The 15,343-nt window shown below is 52.2% G+C and overlaps 1 protein-coding gene across 1 annotated transcript; it reads right to left on the reverse strand.

Moving 5' to 3' along the window:
• Window positions 1-7,036: 7,036 nt before the first annotated feature.
• AOC1 (amine oxidase copper containing 1) lies at window positions 7,037-15,122 on the reverse strand. The gene is made up of 5 exons (XM_008250065.5): window positions 14,974-15,122; window positions 9,311-10,902; window positions 8,244-8,529; window positions 7,817-7,949; window positions 7,037-7,550 (listed from the first exon to the last, which is right to left on the reverse strand). Exons 2-5 carry the CDS (start codon window positions 10,896-10,898, stop codon window positions 7,284-7,286), a joined length of 2,274 nt encoding a protein of 757 aa, XP_008248287.4. The 5' UTR covers window positions 10,899-10,902; window positions 14,974-15,122; the 3' UTR covers window positions 7,037-7,283.
• Window positions 15,123-15,343: the final 221 nt, after the last annotated feature.

Here is a 15,343-nt window from a genome sequence, read left to right on the forward strand (position 1 = left end):
TACTGAAGTTCTTGGAATCAAACAGCCATGATCCTGTGCCTCATTTTCCATTTGAGAAAATGCATTCTGGTATTTTCACATTATATGTTATGTAATAAAATAATCATTAAATATTAAAAAAAAAAAAACCAGCTACGGACATCCTAAACTATTGTTCTGGGCTCAGAAAAGGGACAAAAAGTGGGCTTTGTTTTTGGTAGATGTTAAGGACAGTGTTCTCAAACCTGGATGCTCTTTTATTAGAATGGCTAGGAGGGGCTGGCACCGTGGCTCACTTGACTAATCCTCTGCCTGCGGAACTGGCACCCCGGGTTCTAGTCCCGGTTGGGGTGCTGGATTCTATCCTGGTTGCTCCTCTTCCAGTCCAGCTCTCTGCTGTGGCCCGGGAGTGCAGTGGAGGATGGCCCAAGTGCTTGGGCCCTGCACCTGCATGGGAGACCAGGAGGAAGCACCTGGCTCCTGCCTTCGGATTGGCACAGCGCGCTGGCCGTAGTGGCCATTTGTGGGGGTGAACCAACGGAAAAAGGAAGACCTTTCTCTCTGTCTCTCTCTCACTGTCTAACTCTGCCTATCAAAAAAAGAAAAAAAAAGAATAGCTAGGAGGTCTAATAAAAAGTTCAAGATCCTTCTCAGATATTCTGGTATAATTGGCACACATGCAGCTGCACAGGACCTAGTATTCTAAACAAAGCTCTTCAGGTGGTTCTTACTGTGCAGCCTGGGTTGAGGTTGCCTGGGGAGAGAGGGGCAAAAAGGAACACGGAAGAGCAGATGCTGAAGAATAAGTGTAGCAAATCAATAGAAGACAGCTGTGTGAGATCCAGGAATGGTAGGAACACAGGAACCAGAGAGGGCCAAACACCCCTGCGGATGGTGGGAGACACTCATTCTATCAGAAGCTGGCTGGAAGCAGAAGCACGTTTTGAAGCTGTGGTCTGGGCTTTCTTGCTGGTTGTAGAGGAGTCTTGCTTTAGTTGGGTTAAGGAGTGGCGTGACTTTTGATGACTTCTCTCTCTCCAGTAGGGGTGGGCCACGGGAGAGCAGCAGGACCTTGGGTTCACAGGCTTAGGATGTGTGCTTTTTCCAATTCTTGGTGGGTAAAACTTCATATTGTTAGATGCATCCTCTGGAGTATCCAGAAACTCCTCTTTAATCAGAGCTGGGGATAACAGAGATGGTGATGGGTGAATTTCAGCCTCCTTCTTGTGGATGGTGTGGACAGACTGCCAATGGTGGGGTAGACCCTGAGTGTAGATGGTGGCCGTCACTGGTAAACTACAAGGTTGGTGACTGGATATCAGCAAGGTGGTGGATTAAATAACATGCCAAATTATAGTGTATAGTGTGTGTAGTACAAGACACTGGAGTTAGGGCGACTCCCATTCTCCTTTTTGGGTTCCTGTTTCTTGGTCTGTCAATTATTAGTAGCTCCATCCAGCAGGATCTAGCATCTAGAAACCAGAGACCAAGTCTCTCATCCTTGTGTCCTTGTATGGAGAAACCCTAGAGCAGTATTTAACACATAAACATTGAGTTAAATGTTTATTGTCTGAATGAAAGAAACTGGGATGTAATTCATTATTGGTATGGATGTTGTGAAATCTTATTTAAGCACCCTGGTTGGGTGAGTATATGATACTATGAAAGAAAACTATGTAGAACTCAGCTGTCCTGATGTACTGATGTACAGTATCAAATACTAGTATTTAATAATTAGATTGATGTCTTCCAGAAATGACAAGTGCATGATATACATATGCTCCTCTTTCCTCCTGGGTTTACAGCAGAGATTGCTAATTCACCATCGTGCTGTAGCTCACCGAGCCTGGTTGTGGATTCAGAATGCTTGGTGACACAGCCAACCACCAAGCAGCTTCTTGATGGGAACTGGCATGGGAGATGAGAACTGTTATTCATCAAGAGCACATCAGCTTTGCTGTAAGCGTGAATCTTGTGGATTAAAGTAAGACACCTCCACCACAAGAGCAGAAAATCCATCATTTTGGGGACCAGAGCTGTGGCGTAGTGAGTAAAGCCACCGCTTGCAGTGCTAGCATCCCATATGGGTGCTGGTTTGAGTTCTGGCTGCTCCACTTGTGGTCCAGTTCCCTGCAATGGCCTGGGAAAGCAGTAGAAGATGGCACAAATGCTTGGGCCCCTGTACCAACATGGGAGACCCAGAAGAAGCTCCAGGCTCCTGGCTTCAGATTGGTGCAGCTCAGGCCATTGCAGCCATTTAGGGAGTGAACCAGCAGATGGAAGACCTCTCTTTCTCTCTGCCTCTCCTCTCTCTGTGTAACTCTGACTTTCAAATAAATAAATAAACCTTAAAAAAATCTGGCATTTCTAATGCGGCATGCAAACCTCAGACACTGTTCCAAGATACAAAGCATCTGGGAAGCTGGAACCATAAACAACCCTTGAAACGTGTTTGAGTCATCAGATAGTAGAACTGAATCATAGAGGAAGTGAGCTATGGGAGTGGCAGTTCTGGCACACGGCCTCTGAGTTTTTGGGGACTCCTCCCATGAGCTATGGGGTCCATGTCTTCGTCCCTTCAACTTGGGTGCAGTGGTGACAGTCATGACCAACAGAGGCGGGCAGAACTGAAGTCTTGTGACTTCTGAAGCTCGGTCATAGAAGGCATGTTGCTTCTGTCTCGTTTGTCAGGATGCCTGGTCTTGCAGCCCTGGGTCTCCATGTCAGGGTTTGTTGTAACCCTCCATGGTCCAAACCCATTGGGAAGCCACGCCTAGGTGCCGAGTCGACAACCCCAGTTGAACACAGTCTTCAAGCTATCCCAATCCAGATGCCAGACACATAAGGAAAAGCTTCCAGACAGTTCTTGGCCTCCACCACAGTGTCCAAGTTGCCATCGGTTTTTGAGTTCTCCCAGCTGAGGCCCAGACATTGTCAGGCCTATCTCCAAAGTGTTCTATCTGGATCCTAGACCCACTGAATTCATGAACATAATAAAGTAGCTGTTGTTTTGCACACCTTTGTTGGGGGGTGGTTTGTTGTGTAGCAATGGGTCAAGTAACGTGGGATCAACTCTCAGGCAGTCATGGGGTACAGTGTGAGCTTTCCAAGCCCCGATCTTTGGTTGCAAATAGCACGAGGGTTTGTTAAGTGTCCTTTTAACTTCCCTGGACAAATCCTCGGATCAGATATCAATACCAGATACAGTTTTCCTTGCTCTCAGATTTATCCTGGTCTCATCTTTCAGAAATCCCAGGTTTTGGTTGTGGTGTTTGGAGTAGCTCATGGAGAGGTATCCCATGAGGTCCAAAGGAGTAGATCAGTTATCACGGGTATGATGACAAATTACAGCTCCTCCCCCAGCAGGAGAGGAAGAACACAGAGCTTACTGAGATAGTCTGTGTGCTCTGAGAAACAGTGCATGGCTGGCCAAGCATTAAGAATTTGTTCTTGAGTAAATCATAGCTGAGAAGTCTTTTTTGGTAAAAAGCAAGTTTACTGACGAGATAATTCAGAGTTGAGTGTGTAATTGCTCTAGTTTGCATAAGCTTGAGTTTAGTTAAAATAAAACGTTTACCACGTGTGGCATGTATTCTTTTAATACATTTTGGGAAGCAGGCATTGCTAGGACGGGAAGGTTCTGTGCTATCTTGCTATGTCACTATTAGAAACACAGCCTGGCCCACGGTCTGTGGCCCCAGGGATGTGGCTGAGGCCAGCTGTGAGAGAAGACAACAGGAGCAGATCTTGGGCTGGGGCCTCACCCTGCTCACCAGGGTGAAATTCTTGATCATTTTAAGCAAGGCACTCATGTTGTGCCACTGGTCCTGGTTCAGCAGAGGGCTGAAACCCATCGAAAGGGCTGCTGAAGAAGAGCAATTGCTTGAGGTGTGATTGCTGGCCTGCTTGAAGGCCTTGTTTCCTCATTCCATTGGGCAAAAATTCTTTTTCTTTAAAAATTCTCATTGTCCTTAAACATTCCCATTTTCTTTGGCTCCTCTTGGACGCACAAGCTGTGTCTGTCCAGCTACACAGTGGCACCACTCTCGCTGGGGACCCTCCAGTAAGAGAGGTCTTGTCCTGTTTATGTCACCTTCAGTCCCTGTGAATCCTGGAAAGCTCCCTGAGTGGCTGGGTAGACCATGCTGTCCACCTTGACCTGGGCTTCTCAGGGGCATCGGGTTTGTAGAGGACTAGTCAGGCTGGTCACCAGGAACCTTGAACAGCCTGTGTTCTGGGGTCACCCTTTCTTGGGTCATGGTTGGGGAGGTATGGCTGGGAACATCAGCAACTCTGTGTTCTCTCATTGAGGAGGGCTAGACAGTGGGAAACAGTCCCCATACCCTGTGTGTATATGGTGCTTGGGAAGAATTCACCTGCCTAGATAGAACTGGCCTTCCAGGTCTGGGAATGCTATATATTTCATTCATTCATTCATTCACTCATTCATTCATTTGCAAGTCAGAGTTACACAGGGAGAGAAGGCGAGGCAGCGGCAGAGGGCAGAGAGAGAGAGAGGGAGAGAGTGAGAGAGAGAGAGAGGGAGAGGGAGAGAGGTCTTCCATCCACTGGTTCGCTCCCCAAATGGCCTCAATGGCGGGAGTTGATCCAATCTGAAGCCAGGAACCAGGAGCTTCTTTTGGGTCTCCCATGCGAGTGCAGGGGCACATGGACTTGGGCCATTCTTTACTACCTTCCTAGGCCATAGCAGAGAGCTGGATTGGAAGTGGAGCAGCTGAGATTTGAACTGGCACCCATATGGGATGCTGGCGCTGCAGGAGGCGGCTTTACCCACTACGCCTATATACTTTAGATGTCAGTGTTACACAAGGAAGACTTGCTGCATGAGTTCACAAAGGTCAAGCTGTGCCTGGCATTTCTTGGAGCTGCTTGTCAGACTTCTAAATTTTGCTAACCAAAACCAGACCAGGTGACCATCTGAGGATGTCCACCTCCACATTAGGTGGCACCCCTCCTGGACTGTCTCTCTGGACTGTCTCCCTACACAACCTCGGACGCCTTGAGGACAGGTGCTCTGTCTTCCTCATCTTTGTATCCCTGGCCAGTCACACCCTGGGGCTTGCACGACGTTTAAAGGAGGATGAGCAGTGAGACACAGGCTGAAAGCCAGAGCCAAAGGACAACAGTGGAGGAGGCTGGAAGAGGGTAACCATGAGGACTGCACAGTCTGCAAGAGAGGGAAGCAGGGGATGCATAGGCAGGGGTGAGGCCCAGGTCCTCTCTCTATCTCAGTAGGGTAGGTGAGTGGTTGTGACAGCTAAGGGAAAGACCAAGATGACTGTGTGGGGTGAGAGATAACAACTCGACTGGGTAGAGGATACGAGGGACTGTGTAATGTGGGACTTGTGTTTCCTGCACTTTCTGCCCCTCAGCAAGGCGCTGAGTGCTCACTGAATGCATAACAGACAGGTCTGGGACAGCTCCGGTGTTCAGGCTGCCCTCAGGGTGCCTGGGAGGTGACAGTTGCACAGACACCACTCAGTGTGTCCACTCTGGTTTCCCTCTCTGCTCCTGTCTCAGCGACCCTTAGAATGTTGATCTGAGGCAGCCACAGCCTTCCCCTCTGTCTGCTGGAGAAATCTTGTATTGAATTGTTGGGCTAGGCTAACCCTAGATGGTCTCGGCCCAGCTCTCCTGCTCCGGGCTCCACGTCGGTGATCCTGGCTCTGGGCTTGCCTTGGGTGACAGCTCTGAGCCAGAGAACAACATCCATCCAGTGTCCTCTGTCGATAGTCTCCCAGCATAGGAATTCCACAGCCACTGTGTCAGTCCCTATATTTACCATAAACACACGCAGTGGCCCCAAACCACAGAAATGTGTTCTCTCACAGCTCCAGAGGGTTTCAGGGCTGCATTCCTAATGGAGGCTCCAGGGGAAAAATTTTGTTTTCTGTGTCCAGCTTCTAGACCCTGGCTGGTGGACCCCCCTCCATCCAGGAGCCCTTCCTCTCTCTTCCGATCGTGTGATGGCCTCCAGCCCTGTGGGGGTGCAACTTGCCATGTCAGGATTCTTACCTGCATCAGACCTGCAAAATTCCTTGTCTTTGCATGGCAGGTAACACATTCACAGGCTCCAGGGGTCAGGGTGTGACACCTTTGTCGGGAGAGCATGAGGGGAGCCCCTGTCCACCCTGGGCAGCTGCTCCAGTACACTGGCCAGCAGGAAGAGTTCCAGTTTTCTTTCTTTACTTTTTCTTCCCTCTCTACCTCCAATGCCCCTTTCCTTTCTTTCCCTTCTATACTTTAATTTTGCTGAGCAGGTAACACATCCCCATGGTTCAAAAATGTAAGCATCAAATCGCATGGAGTGACACCCAGGTCCCTTCAGTGATGATGTTCCTGGGAGCCTGTGCTATGGCCAGAATGCAGAGCCCTTCCCTCCCAGTGTCCTGTCCACGCCACCCCACTTTGTCCCCAGCCCCCACCTTCCTACTGCTTTTGCCATTGCCCGTCCTCTCTGGCTCCCACCACTCAACAAACAAAACAACCACACCAACGTTTTACACTGCTCCCCGCCCCCTTCATGCCCCCTTCATCATCTACGTGGAGATGAAGTGCCTACAGCCTCCTCTCCCTGCTTATGCAAAAATTCACACGCTATATTATCCTACACTCATTTCCTTTTCTTATTTCGTACATCTTGAGGATTCTTCCCCATCAAGGTCAAGGATATCCTCACTCATACGTTTCTTTTACAGTCACCTAACATTGCCTCGTGGGTAGTTTATCCAACTACTCCTTCCTCAAGGTGGAAAAGCTGGTTGTTCCCAGATGTTGGCTGTTATAGTACACACATTCCCCTGTGTTTAGAGACATGTTAGGGATAAACCCCCAGAAGTGGGGTCAGCATGCCACAGGGCACTGGCACCTGTAATTTTGCTAAGCTCTCCATAGCATCTGCCTTTGCATTGCATTATTTTGTTGACACAGGAGAACTCCCCTGCAGCCCCTCCAAGAGGAGGTTACCCATCTCAGTTTTTTTTTTTTTTTCCCCATCTCAGGTTTTAAAAAGCCAATCCGATAGGTACATCTAGCATCTCAGGGGGCTTCCTTTGTATTAGTCAGGGGGGTCTTCTCTGGGATGCGTATGGCAGGAAGAGGTGAATGGAGCCTGTGGCCCACATCTGCATGCGTGTGTCCCACATGTGTGGCCTGTGTGTGTGGCCTTAGCCCACTGTGCCATCCCCCCGAGAAGCAGCACACAGAGCTGGGCTCTGTGAAGTTTATTTTGCATCCCTGTGAGGCCCTCTGGCTTTTTGATAGGAGCTGCGGGCTGGGACCCTTCACACAGGCCTGTAGGTCCCGTTGAAGGAAAAAGGGGGTGGCATCAAACAGTCCTGATCCTCGGGGATCCAGCGCTGCACATGGTTGGGGCCCTCGGCCCTCGGCCACACGATCACGGTGTCTTTCGATGCCACGGACGGGTCTTCTGGAAAGAAATTGAAGGGGCGGAGCAGGAAGCCCACGGAATTCCCAGGCGTGGACGTGTTAGGGATGTCCTCTGAGTGGGGGATGTGCAGGAAGCCCACCGTCACCCAGGCCACCAAGTCCTGGGGGAGAGAGAGCAGGTGTCAGTGGGGAGGGTGATGCTGGGTGGCCACTGCCAGAAGTCGCTCTGGCCTTCGGGCATCTGCGGTCATTCCCGGCAATTCCTGGAACCCCCTCAAGCCACATTTTACAGAGATGGGCGGGTCTGTTGGGACCTCTGCGCTGTCCTCCATGCGCTAAGCCACTGCTCCCAGGATGGGGACAGATCTGGACAGAGAGTGACACGGCCAGAGGCAGGCAGAGGTGGGGCCGAGGTCAGGGCCGGTACCTCATGCTCAATGTTCTCATTGTTGCGCAGAAACTCCTCAAAGACCACGGGGGGATCCCAGGGGTCGTTCTGGTTGTAGATGCTGCTGCTGCACTGCTCGGACTCCCGGTACTTGGTCACTGCCAGGGGGTACCTGTTAGGCCGAGCAGAAGCCAGGGGGCCATTGGTGTCGGGATGACCTCGCAGCTCCCCTAGGGAGCATCTCCAAGGTCATTGACGGGGGAAGCTTGCTGCCTTCCCCCAAGGGAGAGATCTTCCCTGGGAAGCAGCCAGACTGAGGCAGGTGCTCAGCATGTGTCCCCTGTTGCCTCTTCCCGAACAGCCAGCCACACAGCCACACAGCCACACAGCCATAGAATCTCACAAGCAGAAACACAGGTACTGAGGGCTGTCCTTGACCCTCCCTAGCTCCTCTGGGTCTCCCCACCTGGCCCAGGTGACAGCTCGCTCCTCCTGCCAGCCAGGGGGCAGCACTTGGTCAGCCATGGAATGGATCTGCAGGCGGTAGCTGCGCTTGTGGCCCCAGGGATTCTCCTTGGGGCTGGCAAAGAGCAGATACTTGGGCAGAGTCCGGCCGAAGCGGAAGGCCGCCTGGCGCTCCCGGAGGTACTGCGTCTCCTTGAGAGTGGGCTGGACCAGGTGGTGACTTGGGCTCCAAGGGTTGGTGATGTTTTCTAGCTTCATCTGCAGGGTCTGGAAGCTGTTCTTGGTGCCTGAAGGTATGCAAGGAAAAGGAGAGTGAGCTTCAGAAATGAGCCCTCCTCATTCCGCACTGGGATCTCTATGCTGTACTGTACCTGCCAGTCATAAGGATGATGCACTGGCCTAACTATTAGGGTCGGGAGGAAGGGACTATAAGAACCAACAACCAGAGGGGCTTGGAGACAACTCAGGGGCCTGTTACGGCAGCTGCGGTGATTGATTCCATTACAGCCCGGGCAGTGTCTTTCAAGAGCCGTGCTCAAGTGCATTTGCTGTGGCTGCAGGCACAGAGAAGGGGAAACTCATCTTCCTCCATGTATGAGAGACTGTCCAGTGTGACCGAGGCCCAGAGGGACAAATGGGGCTAAATGTGCAGAAGTCACTGCTCTGGTCTTGGTGGCCTGGTGTTATGTGATTTGACATCAGGCTGCCCGGCATTACACCCATGCTATTCTCTCGTGGTGACATCACTCCATCTCACAGCATTGGGCAGTGACATTTTTTACCTCCTGGGCACCACTCTCACTCCTACCTCATGAATACCTAGCTGCTCAATCCTCTCTATAGATCTCAACCCAGCCCTGGGGCTAGGACAGGATGCACAGTGTGGCAGCCAGGGGGAACCCTTGGGGCACCATTCACTTTCCCCATTTTCCGGGGACACACAGACGTATAGCTTCAGATTTCACAGAGGCAACTGTTCCTGGCTTTGTGCTCCCAGGGGAGTTTTAGTATCACTTCCTGGGGCTGGGTGCAGGCATTTACTCACAGGAGGCTTGTGCTGAGTCCTACCTGCAACATCCAGGTCGATGCGGTAGTGCACTAGGTGGGTGTGCAAGTTGCCCATCAGGTGAGTGTGAAGGCGCGAGCCGTAGCGCAGCCCCTCGGGAGTGTAGAACGTGGCGTGGACGTAGCCGGTGGCGTGCATTTTGGCTTCCAGCACCCCATTGGGATAGAAGATGAAGTCCCAAATGTAATCGTAATTGTAGACCGTCGACGTGGTCCGAAGCACCAGCACCTGGCCCTTCAGCCCTGCGTAGAAGTTGAAGCCACCACTGAAGTTGGAATCAAAGTGCCTCCGTAGGGGCACCCCTGTGGGCATCTCAAAGAGGCAGAGGGCCCGGGGGTAGCGCACAGGCTCATCGGCGTCATAGTAATGGAAGGTGTCCAGGAAGGTGGCGGTCTCTGGGCAGTCGATACCAGGGGCTAACTCATGAGTGACAGTGCCCAGGCCCCAGCCCACGTCGATGTACTTGGTCTGCATGCCCGCGGGCGTGTGTCCTCCGTACAGCGCCACGGCCTCTTGCACGCTGACCTCGTAGGCCACGCGCTCACCCCCAAAGTGCACATTCAGGACCTGCAGCCCCGAGGAGGAACGCAGCCGGAAGGCGAAGCTCCAGCCCCCGTAGAGCACGGCATTGCCCTCCAGCTTGTAGCGCGGGCCCTGTGGCTGGACAAGGCGGGGGCCATCCACATTGATGGGGGTGGGGAAGTCCCCGCGGGGCTTATAAGAGGAGAAGAGGGGTGGCTCCTCCATGCTCTCGGCCCCCTGGCCACTGGGCAGTGGGCCCTCCAGAATCACCACATCCACCTCTCCATCTGCATACTTCTGAGCCAGTTCCTCCGGGCTCCTGTAGAACTTTCCGTTGTACCAGACCTGCTCTACCGTCCAGTCCTGGGCATTTGTGCTCCCATGATCCACAAGCAGCTCCAGCCCCGTGGGATGCAGGAAAAAGCCTTCTACAGAGCGCTGTAAGATAAGCCAGCTGCGGCGCTGGCCGGACGCTAAGCCGCGGGGGGCCACGTCGGTGAAGGTCAGGCACCTGTTGTGGCAGTCTTGGTACGAGAAGCCAGTGGTGTCAATGAAGAACTGATGCAGGGGCTTGGTGGCCTCCTGCACCACCTGGTGGAGGAGGGTGTACTCTGCAGCGGAGATGGGCCGGGAGGCCCAGGATGGCCGGCGTGCAGGCCTGGGGGACAGTGCTCGCATGTAGTAGGGCCGCGGCAACGGCCCCACAGCAAACTCTGTGACATTGGGGTGCTCCTGGGCTCCAAAGAAGATGACAGCTCGGGCTTCCCGAACAGGACGCTTTTCACCTTTATCCAGAAATTTCAGCACATGATGCTTTTTGGGCAGTAGCATCTCGATGAGAAACACCGAGTTCTTGGCCATGGTCGGTGCCCTGGAGGGTTGCAACCCTAACTCTTTCCTGGACCAGAGGAAGCTGTGCACAGCTTTCAGCTCTTGGGCGCTCAGGTCTGCGAATACTCCAGCCTTGCTGCTCAGGGTCTGCGGGGAGGGCTCCGGCGAGGCCATGTGCAGCACCAGGAGCACCGCCGCCACGGTGGTCCAGCCCAGGGCCAGCTTCTCTCGCCCCATGGCTCTGGAATGGAGGAGGAGGAAATGGATTTCATCAGGCAAGGGTCCTGGAGTATAGACCTCGCCCCACCCTTGCCTGAGGCAGTCTGCAGGGGTAGCTGTGGCCACACACAGCTGTCTAGGCCTGTGTCTGCATGCCCTCAGGGGTTAGTCTGCTTGCTCCCAGCTCCTCCGGAAAGCTCTTAGGGTCCTGTGGACTCTCTTACCCCAGTGAACTCCTGCCCTTCCACCCTTTCCTTGCATTATCTCAGCACAGCAGGGCACTACCCAGCCTGTGAATCCCAATTGACCTGAGGCCCTGCCTCCTGCAGGCCTCAAAGTTCTGCTGTGCCCTGGAGAGGCGGAGAGCTGCTCTGACAGCTAAACTACTGTTATGATCCAACAGAATACTTTTGAAGCAGATACAATCAGGCATCTAGTGTAGGAATTCGAAGGGCAGACTTGCTGGCATAGAGTCTTGGGTAGATCATGAAACCGAGGCAAGCTGTGTGACATCATTGGCCATGTTGCTCAAACTAGGGGTGGGGGCTCTCTTTCCTGGACATAAATATGGAAAGGATAACAGCAGTGTTAGGCGGGAGGTTAGAACTAGCCCACGTGTGTGAGAGGGGCCTAAGGAAAGCAAAGCCCCTGCAGGAAGGAGTTAGCAGCCCCAGCAGCCTTGTAAGCACACCTTGGAAGCGGCCCGGTATTTTACACCATGAAGTCCTGCCCATACCCAGGTAACTTTATAAGTGGTTCCAGCCTTCCCCCAAGGAAGGTAACCTAGGACAGTCCTCTCTGCCCAGCGCCAGGTGGGCTACTCAGACTCATATCATCGAGTAATAAACCTTGGGAGGAATTTTACCTACTTCACATCCAGCACACTCTTTGTCCAGAAGAAAGAAGGAGGAAGGAGAAAAAGGTGGGAAGAAGTGGACCCCACACCGTTATAAACGCCAGTCTAAAGGTAAGCTCAGCAGTCTGACTGTGTCTGGAGAGATGCCCACCTGTTCTGCAAGATGCCCTACCCCATTAAACCTTGCTGCCTTGCTAACCACTCCTCTCTGTCTCACGTCTGAATTCTTGTGCAGACAAGAACCTCTGCTGTAGCCATTTCCACTAGCAGATACTTACTTCTTAGGGTTGGGGGGAGAAATCAGTTGGATGTGTTTGCAACAATGCTTACCCTATAGGATATTTGCAAAAGGTGTTGGCTACCTTTATAGTAAATCTTGGTGAGACAGCCGTGACACCTGCATGTTTAACATTTTAAGCAGTGACTGTGATGAGGCTGTGGGGGTGCGGTCAGGGTGATAGCCCTGCCCAGTCTCCTTTGGCACAAGTGGAGCCCTTGCGTCAGTCTAAAGCTGGCAGGAGGGTGCCTTGGGAGGTCATCCCAGTAGTAATTCAGGGAGACGCCTCTTCTGCTTCCCTTGTAGGAGGAGGGTGTGCTCAGTCTTCACCTCCTAACCCCAGGCTCCCAGTAGAATCCTGGGCTACAGCTGACTGTATCTGGAAAGTCTCCCTCAAGGTCTCGGTGTACACAACCCACTCCATCTTCCCTCATGCCTGGGGTGGGGCCTGGCTGTGTGCGCAGAGTCTCTGGGAGACCTCAGCTCTTGCATAGCCACTGTTTCTCCAGACCCTGCATTGTCCCCGAGGGGGCAGCCGGGCCCCTGCGTCACATCTCCATTGGGAAAGAGTTTCCTTTGTTGACATCCTAAAGGCTCTGCCAGACCTTGGAGTCCTGCTCCAGGATCCTGCCTGTCCCTGGCTCTTTCTCCCCTCCTGCAGATACATTTGGCTGACTTGCCGCATGGACATGAGGATGGTTGAAGGATTCTGAGCAGTTCTTGCTTTCACAGGCAATGCCTTTTTCTCCCTGATTCAGAAACTTCTGGAGAAAATAGTTTCTACTTTGCAATCCTGAGTCTCAGGGCATCAGCCTTGCATGGCTTCCTCCCAGAGCCCAGGGGCCAGGAGGGGCTTGTGGGGCGGGGTGGGACTTGGGGTGCATGCCACCTAGAAACTCGAATTCACAGCAGGAACTAGGTGTAGCTGTGAGATAGCAGCGCTTCCCTTGGGCTTTCTTCAGCAGGAAAGAGAACCCAAAGCACGGTGGGCACTGTCACCTGTCCTATTTCCAATTCACAAGTGTTGGCAACACGGCCCCTTGGTTCACTAGAGACCCTTTTTCTTGTGGATTCTTCCTTCCACACAAACTCAGCTTCACAGTGTCCCCCCATCCATGCCAAATTCATTTCCTGTACCTTCTCTGAAGGTTGGCTAAAACCCTATAGCAACCAGGAAGTTTATGTTTCTGGCTGTGTCTACCTTAGTTCACTTCCTCACTCATTGTCCCTCAGCTCTTTGTCATTCTGTTATATTTAGCTTGCACACTAATGGGCATCTCTTGAGAGTGGCTCAGTAAAATGTGTTTGCTGGGCCTGTTCTGTCATTTGATGAGCAAGTGGGCTACTGGGGGCTCTCCCAGCCCTGGTGCTCAGTCAAAGCTGGCTTGAGACGTCCTGTCTCTGAAATCTCGGGCTGCACTATCCCAGGACTCTCACACTGCTCTGGTTTGCTTCATGGTCTGGCCCATCATGGGGACTTGCTTCTGGTTGTCCTGTCTTGTTTATCTGGCACTGGTGGGAAGGCCCAGGGACCCATAGGTTCTTGTGATTCCAGGGCCCAGGTGAGACTAGGGTTGCTAGATAGGTAAGAGGTGAGTTCTTTTAGTACTATTTTAATAAATCTTTCTCTCTCACTAGACTTTATTTTTTAGAGGCATTTTATGTTCACAGTAGAATTGAACAGAAGGTATCAAGAGTTCCTCTGCATACGCAGCCACTCTAACTCAGCATCCACCAGAGTGGTGCATATGTTACAACTGGTCAACCTACTTGGACACATCATTATCACCCAGCATCCATAGCTTATGTTAGGGTTCCCTCTTGGTGTTCTGTGGGTTTTGACTACTGTGTGATGACGTGGTTAGAATGACATACAGAACAGTCTCACTGCAGTAAAAGAGCTTTGTGCTCTGCATGTTCAACTCTTCCTCCCCCAGCTCCTGCCAACCGTTGACCTTTGATTGACCTTTGCCCTTTACGAATGCCCTATAGTTGGAATCTTACAGCTTGTGGCCCTTTCAAACCAGCTTCTCTCACTAAGTAGTATGCATTTAGGGGACCTCCAGCTCTTTCCATGGCTGGCTTTTTTTTTTCTTTTTAACAAAAAGATTTATTTTATGTATTTGAAAGGCAGAGGGACAGACAGAGAAGGAGAGACAGAAAAAGAAAGACATCTTCTACTCACAGGTTCACCCCCCTCCCCAAATAGCTGTGATGGCTGGGGATAAGGCCAGATTGAAATCAGGAGCCAGAAACTCCATCTGGGTTTCTCATGTGGGTGGCAGGACCCAAGTACTTGGACCACCACCTGCTACTTTCCCAGGAGCATCAGCAAGTAGCTGAAACAGAAGTGGAGCAGCCAGAACATGAACCAGAGCTCTGATAGGGGATACTGGCATTGTAAGTGATGGCTTAATTTGCTGCATCATGCCATGGGCCTTAGATTTTTTTTTTTCCTTACAACATCTATTTTGCTTTGCCAAGCAGAAGGGAGGAGGGAGATGTGGAAGGGACCTTTGCCTTCCCCAGTATGGCCCTCTGTTCCAATGTCCATGTGAATAGCATGGGAGGTGGACAATGGGAGTGGGACCAGGAAGGACAAGGAAGAAGCTGGTGCCTGGTGAGCCCTCTGTGCTTAGCCTAGCGGGTTGCATATGTGGCTCCACCCCCAATTCCAGTTTCCCACTAACACAGACCCAGGGAAGCAGCAGGTGATAACCCAAGTGATTGGATTCCTGCTCCTCTGTCACGTACCTCCTTTTTGCACTTTCTTCCCCACTCACCCATGGCTGGTTGATGGCTGCAATCAAAGCATTTTGCACCTCCCTCTGGGCCCTCACTCTTAGCCTTTTGCCCCACTCCTCTGCTTTTGCTCCTCACTTCGTGCCCCTCTCCCTGTGCTCGCTCCCCTCCCCAGGCAGCCCCTCCTTGGCTCTCCCCCAGCACCCATCAGAACGCACCTGTGTGCTCTGCTCCAGCTCACCTCTGCTGCCAGCCTTCGTTCCTGAGCACTGAGCCCTGACTCCTTCTTGAAGTCTACAGGACCCCGCCCTCCAGGGAGGGACAGGAAGGGGCATGGGCCAAACAAGGTGGAGCTCTCTGGCTTGGGACTTCTCTGGTAGGCAGGGACAGTGGTGGTGAAGGAGTGCTGCAGCAGTCAGCACCCGTGTCCTAGGTGTGTTTCCCTGGGATTTGTTGTGTCACAGCACTGCTTTCCAGAAGCGTAGTCTTTGTCTTGCTGTTATGAACTGCGCAATACCGTAATCTGTTAACACAGATGGTGCATTTCAGAGACCAGCGATAAGGACAGGGGAAAACTTCCTGGCTGGT

Source organism: Oryctolagus cuniculus, chromosome 7 (genome assembly GCF_051225735.1).
Source record: "Oryctolagus cuniculus isolate XC-2025 breed Fujian yellow rabbit chromosome 7, ASM5122573v1, whole genome shotgun sequence".
NCBI lineage: Eukaryota > Metazoa > Chordata > Mammalia > Lagomorpha > Leporidae > Oryctolagus > Oryctolagus cuniculus.

Coding starts and splice junctions, on each gene's coding strand:
- AOC1 (XM_008250065.5), bottom strand. CDS start 10,898: ATGGGGCGAGAGAAGCTGGCCCTGGGCTGGACCACCGTGGCGGCGGTG. Junction 8,530..9,310: donor CATCGACCTGGATGTTGCAG/GTAGGACTCAGC, acceptor GCATACCTTCAG/GCACCAAGAACAGCTTCCAG. Junction 7,551..7,816: donor ATGAGAACATTGAGCATGAG/GTACCGGCCCTG, acceptor TCTCTCCCCCAG/GACTTGGTGGCCTGGGTGAC.